At 41.1% G+C, this 11417-nt stretch overlaps 1 protein-coding gene across 1 annotated transcript; it reads left to right on the plus strand.

Annotated features, from left to right (window-relative positions):
- The first annotated feature begins 4389 nt into the window (after positions 1–4389).
- LOC126606335 (21 kDa protein-like) lies at positions 4390–5274 on the plus strand. The gene has a single exon (XM_050273706.1). It carries the CDS (start codon positions 4463–4465, stop codon positions 5096–5098), a length of 636 nt encoding a protein of 211 aa, XP_050129663.1. The 5' UTR covers positions 4390–4462; the 3' UTR covers positions 5099–5274.
- The last annotated feature ends 6143 nt before the right edge of the window (positions 5275–11417 follow it).

Consider the following 11417-nt stretch of genomic DNA (forward strand, 5'->3'; position numbering starts at 1 on the left):
AAAAAAATTAATCATATAACTATTCATTTTATCATTTATATTGTTATTCTCGTTAAAACTATAAAATTTTAAACTTTTTTCATTAATTTTTCTGTCCAAAATTTGTTTGCAAGGTAATAACCCCGAAAGTGTAAGAATCGACGGTGGATTAGATTTGTGAATTTAATGGACGAAATGATGAGTTAAATTATGGGGGAGGTGGATGGTCCATGGTGCGATGGGTGGGATACACGTGGAAGGCTGGAGGGGTGTCGGCCCCACAATGTACGACAAGATTATACTCTCCTCTCCGAGACAGAGTCTTATAAGATTAGAATACGTTTTTGTATCATTTCGTGTCAATTATGTATATCATGATCCATTATATTTTTACGACTTATTAAGCTGTGAGGTAGTCATTTCACAAAAATTTCTCACCGCCTGCCTCTCTCAGGGTGTCAATATATATTACATGTATTTCTTTACCTATTTTAACCGATTCACATAATCCCGTGATTGATAGAGGCGTACATGTGATCTTCGATTCGGTGCTACGGTAGTTGTGCAAAAGTATTTCAAATCGGGAAGAATTTTTCTAAAAGGCAAGTACGTACGAAGATGGTATGTGTACAGTAATTGTACAAATGGATTTCAACGGAAGATATATAGATAGACGAGAAATGCTATGAGATATTTCTCTTAAAGTGTGACTCTTTATAGGTTTTCTGTTATTTCATAATTTAGAGTCAATTTTTTTATGTCAACATTATAAAATATTGTATCAAAAATATGATTTGGCAGATAATTTGTCGAGAGTCCCACTTTTGAGATGATCTCTCTTAACATTTCTCATAGATTATAAATAAATAAATGACAGAACTTGCACGTCAACTCTCAACTCTAAATCCAATTGCAAAAAACATATGAACAAATCAAACATAACCACAGACTTGCAGTTCAAGTAGTTGGCTGCTAAATTAAGCTCTTATTAGTGTTTATAATTTTGTGGGTTGATAAATTGGCTAATTTGAGTTTATTGTGTTTTTGAGCGAGGTTCTCTACACCTCATGATGTCTTCTTGTAGTTTTGTTTTTTTGTTGACCGTTTAATCCCGTTGTTAATGAAAATCTACGCCAGTACCCCTGTAGTAATTTTGATAACAAACAATTGATGCAAAAAGCCCTATTCAATACGTGATATTTATAGGCTCCGGAGTTTGAAGGTAGATACAAATGTGTAGGTTCCCCAATTAAGGTAGAGAATGTATATGTATGTGGCACCGCTGCGAATAGTATCTATACTAAAAGGTGGAGGTGAGCTTAGCCTCACAATATGCTAGCAATAACATAATTCAAGTTTGCATTTAGCGAGAATCGAATATAAGACCTCTTACTTACTAGTGAAAAAGAATATCACTATACCATAGTACTAAATGGTATACCGTTGAAGATTCTGGATCACCTTTTTAGTCATCAATTTAATTATGCATGTGACTTGTGACTTATTGCAGTTGAATGAATGGAAGAAAATATCAATTCTATGTTGAAAACAATATAAAGCATATGTGTGTGTGTGTATGTTAGTATGAATCAATCAATTATTCAACATGTGAAACCTGATGCTACTTTTGTTTTTTGCCGTTTTCCAATCCGTATTGTTGTCCGGTTTAAATCATCTCCAATGCACCGAATAGTTAAACCCCCATTTATAACGAAAAACGTCCCCGATATCTAAGCGACCCCACCTAAAAGAGCTCTAATAATCACATATAGAATTGAGTGCCTGACTGCCTTTATTGTGATTTCAAGAATGCGATTATGCGATGAACTTTTTTCCCACTAAACCCGAAATTTTTGCAAGTACAAACCCGAAACTTATAATTTTTGAACGTGTGTGGTGCTAATTACACATCTCTTTTTAACTCTATGTATTTTTCTTTTAATTTTTGTTATTTGATTCTCTTCGATTCATTATATTCAATTGTTGAAAATTGAAAGATGTATTAAAAGTAAAACTGGATGTGTGAATAACGTCATTTTTTTAAAATCAGATGCTTCTTGGGCCAATAAAATGGATACGGCTCGGTATGTATTTTCAATGGGTTTAGAGTTAATCAATTTTCACCGGTGCATGGGCCTTTAAATGGGCTTCTACAGAGAAGCGGTGAGATGGGTTGGTGGTCGTCTGAACAAAAAGAACGCTTTTGAAGACTTTCCCTCCAGCTTTTGTTTATTGCGGGGTTAATTTTTGAGGAGGATCCCAATTTTTGAACTCACTCTGTATTGCATTTTAACTATTCGAACCATCTTATTGTATATTGTTGCAAAATATTAATCACATCTAAAATGATCGAGATTTTTAATTTGTAATAAGGAAATTTGACGGACATGGGCGTCTTAAGAACAACAAAAAATTTTGGCATATAAAGAAATAACAAAATTTCATGATCAGAACCAAATAGATAAAATTAGATGATTTTGATGATTGTAGACATGGCAAGTCAGTGACCCAAAGGTAATCAAGTTCTAATATCAAGGACATTCACTCGACTCATCAATTATTGACCATAGTCAAATTTGTTGTCCGACAGTCATACCATGTGTTCACAAGGTCATACACAAAAAATAAAGACCCCATGTATTTTTCTATCACTTGAATTTTTACTCGAAAGAAGTGTGCCGTACATGAACTGCGGTGGCCAAGAATTCTTCAAACGATAGGAATAGGATGATAGGATTGTAAAAAGAAAAATAGATAAAGAAAAGAAGAAGAAGAAGAAGGAGAAGAAGAAGACAGGCTTTTCTTTCGGCCTAGCCAGGCAAAGGTTAATCAAATGTTCGTTCACATTGCTCATTACCTCAACTGTACTCGATTGGGCTCGTGATATAGAATATTGATTCAAATGCTCTTTATTCACGGGTGACATTTTCCCATGTCTAACGCAATTGAATTAGGCTAAATGTTGTTTTATCTTTGACAATGAAGCGTTGCCCATAGGGCGTGGGCCATTGGAATTTAAGACTCATTTTGGATCTTTGTGTTCGGAGCTCGTAGTTCGAGAAATCTGGATTACTCAATTTCAATTATACGACATCTATTAGTCTATCACATTGATCCACTTCACAACAATCCAAAAACTTGAACACTCTGAATCTTTTTTTCTCTCTCTCTCTTGAACAATCGAATCTCTAAGTCGATGGGCTTTGGACATAAAGATTCGGAATGGATCTCATTCCCACCATTTATACATGATTTACACATTGGAAGTAGGTTTATATAGATGAAATCATGATTATTCATTTTCAATTGCTAATCTATATTATGTTAAAACATAAGCTTACTTAATACAACTTAACATTAAACTCGTTGTAAATACACATTGTTATATGCGTTAATATGAGTTAAAATGGAGGGTGCCGAATTATTTGCTTGATTTTTATGTGCTTGACTCCTCATATGGGTTTATAGTTGACACATCACTCTTAAAATTTGAATGAGATGTCATGTGGATATAAAATCGAACAGAGAATCCAAATCTAAAACTTTGATATCTTTTAATCAAGGCCGAGTACCACTAAACCTAATGATCACATGCAACACAACCTGGCTATGTGATGTGATCCCTCAATCATGATTATGCATGTTTCTCTTTTGAAAAAGGTTCAATTTTGAACAAAGAAAACCTGCCCCGGCCCCGCAGATAAACACAAATTCATTTCAAGCTTTTCCATGTCTCCCTCATCATCAAGATTCGTTTGTAGTGAGTCAATTGCGGCGATGAGCTCGTGAATCAATCGTACATACCTTCTCCCAAAAGCTTCAAGATTAAGTTGAGATTAGGATCACATTAGCTTAATCGAAAGAGTCGAAGGAAATACACACCTGTTTGAGAATGTTTTGCTTTCACTAGTGGTGAAACGTAAGTATGTCTATATTTGAAAGAATTAAAGGAAATACACATTTGTTTGAGAATGTTTTTATACAAAATACTTCTACTTATAAGCGTTTCGTTGACGCTATTATAAAAAAGATTAACATTTGTATAGTAATTTTGCATGCTTCTGGCTATAAGTAACTCGAAAATACTTGTTACTTTTTAAAACTCAAATGCTTTTATTCATACGATGTGTGGTGCAACACTAGAACTAATAATCGAGTATTTGGAATTGGGACCCTACACAATAATGCTACAAAGTTGGCACGCTTAGCAATAGTAGCATTAGTGGGGCACCTTCCTCAGACCTAGTGTCCCAAGCCCAACTAACGCACCCAACCGCCCTACCCGCCCACAGGACTAAAATGGTACGCCACCAGCCGTCCAATTATCCAGATCATTATCCTTGTGGATGTTTCCATTGCATCTTAGCCGTTGATGGTGCAACTACTCTGCTACGTACATAAACCCCCCCAACCCTCGTATCATGGAGCTCAAGAAGCGGAGTCTTCTGTTTTCATTCAATAATACTCTCTATTCCCACACACCATGAACACCAACCGCATGTACACCCACTCCCTCCTCCCCCAACTCTCCTTCACCTTCCTCTTCTTCCTCCTCTCCCACCCCATTCCCACCGTCGGACTCCCATCCAAAGACTCGGAATTCATCCGTACAAGCTGCGGCACAACTCTGTACCCTCACCTCTGCTACACCTCCCTGTCCCGCTTCGCCAGCGCCGTCCAGGACAACCCGACTCTGCTCGCCAAGGTAGCCATCGGCGTCAGCCTCGCCAGGGCCCGCCGCATGGCTGCCTACTTCTCCAACATATCCCGTCAAGCTGACTACGGCGCCCACCCTCGAGCCGCCACAGCCCTCCACGACTGCTTCTCCAACTTCGGCGACGCAGTCGACGAGATTCGAGGATCCCTCAAGCAGATGCGCCAGCTCAGTTCCACTGCAAACTCAAGAGGCGGATCCTCGTCATTCCGGTTCCAGATGAGCAACGTCCAGACGTGGATGAGCGCCGCGCTTACCGACGAGGAGACCTGTACGGACGGGTTTGATGACGTGGAGAATGGGCCCCTCAAGACCGACGTGTCGAACCGGGTTGAGAATGTGAAGAAGGTTACAAGCAATGCCCTTGCGCTCGTTAATAGCGTTGCTGAGAAGGGCGCGCCCTGATAAAAGTCGAGCCTCCATCTCTGGTTTTGGTAGTCTTTGGCTGTTGGAGTAGTTGATTAGTAAGTTAATCAATGAAGATTAGTAGAGATTTATATCAAACTTTACCGTCTGTTTTCGTTGTGTGTTAATGTTGTTGTAATATATTTTGGTCTAATTGGTGATTTGTAATTTTCCAATTGCTATGGTTGTAGACTTGTAGTTTATTAGGGTCCATAAAAAAATTAGAAGAAGTTAATCGGGGAGGAACTTTATGAGGGTAAATTACCTATTAGAGACTTTACTATTAAATCTTCTAATTCCAATTACGAATTCATTAGGCCCTTTTTGAACCGCTTCTAAGATTGATAATTTTTTTAATCGAGAACTACACCAATTATCATAATATAAGTTATTAAATATTTTGTAAAACAAAAATTTTAGGGTAAATTACATAATACCCTTTCAGGTTTGAGATTTATTACAACCTCATACAACATCTTTAAAACATTACACTTTCATACCTCACATACTATTTTGTTTCAATATAGTACCTCCATTACATTTTTCATCATTTGATTCGTTAAGAGCTGACGTGGTTACCATAATATTTCGTAAAACATTTCAGTTGTCATAATATAAGTTGTTCAATATTTTGTAAAACAAAAATTTTAGGGTAAATTACATAATACCCCTCAAGTTTGAGGTCTATTACAACCTCATACAACATCTTTTAAAACATTTCACTTTCATACCTCACCAACTATTTTATTTCAATATAATACCTCCGTTACATTTTTCATCTATTAATTCGTTAATAGCTAACGTGGTTACCACATTTCTGTCACGTGGAATTATTTTATTATTTTTTTTAAACCTAAATCTTCTCAAAAAAAAAAAAAAAAAAAAAAAAAAACTGAAAAACGCAGAACCCACCCATCTTCTCCCTCCCTAACTGAGCCTCCCAACCACCTCCCTCATCTCCAACCTTTTCTCTCTTCTCACCATCGTCTCCCTCATCTGCATCAAAACCGCCTCTGGCACGGCTTCGTTTTGGCTCTTCTCTGACGCCTAGCACAGCGATAGCAGCTCTCCTGCCATGTACTCCGTCACCCAGTCCGAGATCTTCATAAACGCATAACTCACACCAACTTTTGCCACGTCCCACCTCCAATGCCAGCTTCGACGCCGTCTACGTCCCAGCTATCCCAGTTATTCCAGCTCATGCTCTACAAGTCCAATGACTCTTTTCCATTATCCAAACCAGACCACCCTTTAAACCCGTCAGCGCTTGAGTTCAACTCGACCCATGAACCCTTATTGCGACGAGGCTCCAATATACTCCCAGACCTCTTAGTGCCTTGAGCAATGCGGAGCACTCGAGCCCGATGACCGAGCTTTCCTAGTTGCTTCGTATGAGAACAGATGAGTGTTTATTGCAATTTGAGTTTTTACAAGCTTGAATTGCAGAGAGAGAAGATTAGGATTTTTACGAGCTTGAATAGCAGAGAGAGCAAAGCTTCGAGTTGGGGAAGTTGAAATTAGGGTTTTTACAAGCTTGACTCGTAGAAAGAAGATTGAATTGTAGAGAATCGGGGTGTGATTTCAAGGGTTTCGAGGGTGTGGGTGTGGATGTGGTTTTGGTGGTGAAGGCAAGGGGGACGGATGAAGGGTGAAGGAATTAGAGTGCAGATGTGGTTTTGGTGGTGAAGGGAGGGGGGACGGACGGAGAGGGAAGATGAGGTTTTGTTGATGGATGAAGGGAACACATGGAAGGGTGAGAGCCAATGGAGGTGAGGTAGCCGACGGCTCTGTGGGATCTGAGGAGGAAGGCACCATTTTTATGGGTGTGAGTTCTTCTAGGCGTCGGATGTGGAGAGAGCGGGGAGGGAGGGAGGGAGGGAGGGAGGGTGGGTGGGTGGGGTGCAGGAAATGGAGGTGAGTTGGGGGGGGGGGAGGAGATGGGTTATGGGGATTATTTTTTATTTTTATAATAATTTTTCTTTAATTAATTATTTTTAAATGTATACTTTTTTTTTTTGCCACGTAGCACAAATGTGGCAGCCACGTCAGCTCTTAACGGATCAATGGATGGAAAATGTAACGGAGATGCTATATTGAAATAAAATAGTAGGTGAGGTATAAAAGTGAAATGTTTTAAAGATATTGTATGATGTTGTAATATACCTCAAACCTGAGGGGGTATTATGTAATTTACCCAAATTTTTAACTACTTATATTACGACATTTGTTGTATCATGCCGTATACTCGGCGAAACATTTCTCCCTTTTTAGTATTAAAATGATTTTTTTCTTGTTAAATTAATATTATCTGAAAATTTATTAGAGAAAATTATTTATCTAATTTCTTCGTTTTTTTTTAAGGAAGCGTTGTATTGAATACTTTAACTCATTCAGAGTTACATATGTCTTGAAGATGATATGATATGTGATTAAAATGGATCTTTTCCCATATAATGACGTTTCTTTCTCGTAGTGCATAAACCCTCCCACTTAAAATGTGATTTTTTTTCTTGTTAATTAATATTATTTGAAAACTGTGGTGCCAAAAATATTCACTAGGCGACACGTGGACTTTTGGACAAAAGAGGACAAAAATACCCTTGAGGCATACCGGGATTCCTACGCGCAAGCAGCGAGAAATTATTTTTCAATCAAGTTAAAAGTGCCCAAAAAAGGTAATAATTAAAAACCTCTTTCATCAAATCCTTTCTATAAGGTATTTCCCAAAACCTAGTATTTTCTATTTCATTATTTAGCTAATCAATTAGCTAAATAATATATACCTACCATATCTCCTAAAATCATCCTTAATAGTCAATAAAATCACCCAAATTGATAGTCAAAACCGGCCACCACCATTCCCATCCTCACCTTTCCCATTTTCCTTATTAAAATAGTCATTCATTTTTATAACCACCCATTTATTCTTTTCATATTTAATTAGCCAATAAATTGGCTAATTAAACATGAAATTGAACCCCACAAAAAACCTTTAGTGGCTGGTTACTTTTATTCAAAATTGGGCAATGCCTAACTCTATAAATAGGCACCTATTCTCACCAAAAAATCAATTCCAACACTTTGGCAAAAATCCCAAAATTCTCTAAGCACTCTTTCTCTCTAAATTCTAACTTTGGCATCAGAGGTTCTTCGGCCAAAGCCCCCCCCATTCATCGTGGGCGCATGAGGCTCTTGGCCTTAACCTAAGGTGTTAATTGTTTTGTAGGTGCAAAATTGTCCAAGATCAAGGAGGAAGAAATTTGCATCCACAAATTGGTGCTTTCATTGAGAGTTGAAATCCATACTCGTAGAAGACTCTCGCACAAAAAGGTCTTTTCTTTATTTTCTAGTCCATTTGAATATTTTTCATACGTTCTTATTATTAGAATTTTTTACTTGCAAAGGTTCTTTGATAAAACGTATAAGCAAAATATAATGGCTAGAAATTTAGAAAATTCCACAAGTGAAAATTCTAATGTTCAAGAAATGGGATTGTGAAGATCCGTGAGGCTAAATGCGACAATAAGTGGAACAGCGCCACCACCACGAGTTTCCACCACGGGAACCACCACGGTGGCTACCTCGGTAGCCACCCATGGCGAGGTCCGTGGTGCCTTCACCAGGGCCCGAACTGTGCCATCCAAGGCTCACGGCACCAAGGCCACAACCCAAGCCGTGCCATCCAAGCTTGCACGCGTCCGAGCCCAAGCCTCGCATTTGCATGCATCACATACTAAGCAGCTTGCTCTCGCCAAGCAACCTGCTCTAGTGGCCCAGCCTGCTCCCGCCAAGCAACCTGCTCTCGCGGCCCAGCCTGCTCCTACCAAGCAGCCTTCTTTCGTGACCCAGCCTGCTCCCGACGAGCAGCCCACTACCGTGGTCCAGCCTGCTTCCGTCGAGCAGCCCACTCCCGTGGCCCAGCCTGCTCTCGTTAAGCAGCCTGCTCTCGTGACCCAGCCTGCTCTCGACGAGCAGCCCACTCCCGTGGTCCAGCCTGCTTTCGTCGAGCAGCCCATTCCCGTGGCCCAGCCTGCTCCTGTCAAGCAGCCCACTCTCACGGCCCAACCTGCTCTTACCGAGCAGCCTGCTCTCGTGACCCAGCCTGCTCCTGATGAGCAGCCCACTCCCGTGGCCCAGCCAGCTTCAGTCGAGCAGCCCACTCTCACGGCCCAACCTGCTCTCGTGGCTTTCCAAGCAGCCCAAGTCGGCCCAAGACTATCTCAACCATTCAGACCTACCATCGAGCCGAGGGTATTCTCACCACATTTTTTGATGGATTTGACATTTCCCAACTCAAATCTCGCGCCCGGAGTCTACCACTCTTCCACTGCCCAATGAGGCGCATTCCTTCCAAGCTCTTCCAATCCAAATGGCGAACAACACTTGTCTCGACAAGTCATAGAGTTGACGAGCGCCCTTGCACAACAGACAACCTTGGTGAATCAACTTTTGCAACGCATTGGGATCCAACGTGCCCCGGACGAGGTATCCCGAAGTAGGACAAGGGCATACAGACCTTTCCAGCAGCGTCCCGGTAAGCAGCCACTCGACCAGCCACGAGCCGAACGTTTGGGCAGTGTACATTCCCGTCTTAGTGCGCGAAGGAGCATGCACTCTCGACTAGGCCCACAGATGATCATACATTCACGGTTGGGGTCATACTCAGATAGTCAACATGAGCAACCTTCTGGACAAAGTGTCCATTCGCGGCTAAGCCCACAAGGAGCATCCTCCATCTCACATCAGAGTAGGCAACACGACGGACGGAGAGAAGCAGTCACTCAATCCCGCTTAAGTTCAACCAGCAGCCTGCGAAGAACTCGCTCGCCAGCTAAGAATGCACCATATGCATTGCATCCGCGACATAGACGAGCTAAACACATGGAAGAGCAGCCTAGACCAGCAAGTCATGGCTGGGGGCAGCCGATAGCTCAGCTACCCCAACAAAGGCAAATTCAGGAAGAAGTAGAGAGACTCTTGACCAAGCGATTGCATGATTTCCAACACAACGAGGTCACCGACGAGGCACTTCGACGGAACATGACCAACATAAGCAGGTTACCCTTCACGGACGAGATCGAGCAGGCAGAGCCTCCACGCGAGTTCAGCATGCCACATTTCACATCTTTCAAAGGGGATGAAGACCCGGAGAGACACATAAAGCGCTACCGAAGTGCAATGATCCTTTATCGAAACAAAGATGATCTCATGTGAAAGATATTCGCCACTACTCTACAAGGCGAGGCGCAAGATTGGTTTTACACCCTGCCGCCACAATCCATCCGGAATTTCTACGAACTTTCTTTGGTTTTCACCAAAGAATATTCATCATATCGCTCGATCAAAAAGAATTCTGACCATTTGTTCTACGTCAAGAAGAACCTAAAAGAGTCGTTTCGCGACTATGTGAGGAGATTCAAAGTAGAGAAGGCAAAAATAGTCGGATGCAACGACTCGATAGCTAGAGCAGCCTTCCGAAAAGGACTTTCAGCAGACCACCCGCTATTCAGAAAATTGATCATGAAAGAAGATTTAACTCTGGCAGACTCTTTTGCTTTGGCAGAGAAGCATGCACTTTGGGATGAGGCTCGCCAATGCACATTCAAGGATTTGAAGAAGTACCCGACATCACCTCCCTAGAAGCAGCGGAGGACTTATTCGCATGTTTGACGGTATCTAAAGTAGCAATAAGCTCTACCATCATACGAGAAGAGCTGGGGGCCCGACTACCTATATTCCACAGTTTAAAAACTTTCCTCGATGCTATCAGTTGTATTCCACAGTTTAAAAGCTATCATTGATGTTATAAAAAATTCAACAGCTAATCTTGGCGATAGTTGTTGTAACCTAAAAGCTCAAGTTTTACGTTCAAACGCACGCAGTCATCATCATGATGCACCATTCTGCCGAATCCAAACGTACGACGATAAAGGAGTAGACTTTAGCGGATGCAAAGTTTTCTAACAAACATAACAACTCAGCCTAAAAGACATACCAATGGCAGAAGAACATTGGAAGGAACACTCAGAAGCAAATTTTGTCCTCGTTGTCCCAGAAGATTCTACATAAGAGCAACATGTACCGGCAGTTGAGCACTACCTCCTACCGCGCCTTCACGTCTAGCATTAGCCCAACGATGCCCCGAAAGCAGTCGAGCACACTTTAGCCGCACCTATTCCCTCAATGGAGATTTCTGGCATTTGCATGTCAACGGCGCATCCAACTACATAGGCTCGCGAGCAGCCGTGGTTGGTGGCAACCGACTACTTCACCAAATAGGTGGAAGCAGAGCCCATGACGACCATGATTCAGACGGACA

This window comes from Malus sylvestris, chromosome 16 (genome assembly GCF_916048215.2).
Source record: "Malus sylvestris chromosome 16, drMalSylv7.2, whole genome shotgun sequence".
Classification (NCBI taxonomy): domain Eukaryota; kingdom Viridiplantae; phylum Streptophyta; class Magnoliopsida; order Rosales; family Rosaceae; genus Malus; species Malus sylvestris.

Coding starts and splice junctions, on each gene's coding strand:
- LOC126606335 (XM_050273706.1), top strand. CDS start 4,463: ATGAACACCAACCGCATGTACACCCACTCCCTCCTCCCCCAACTCTCC.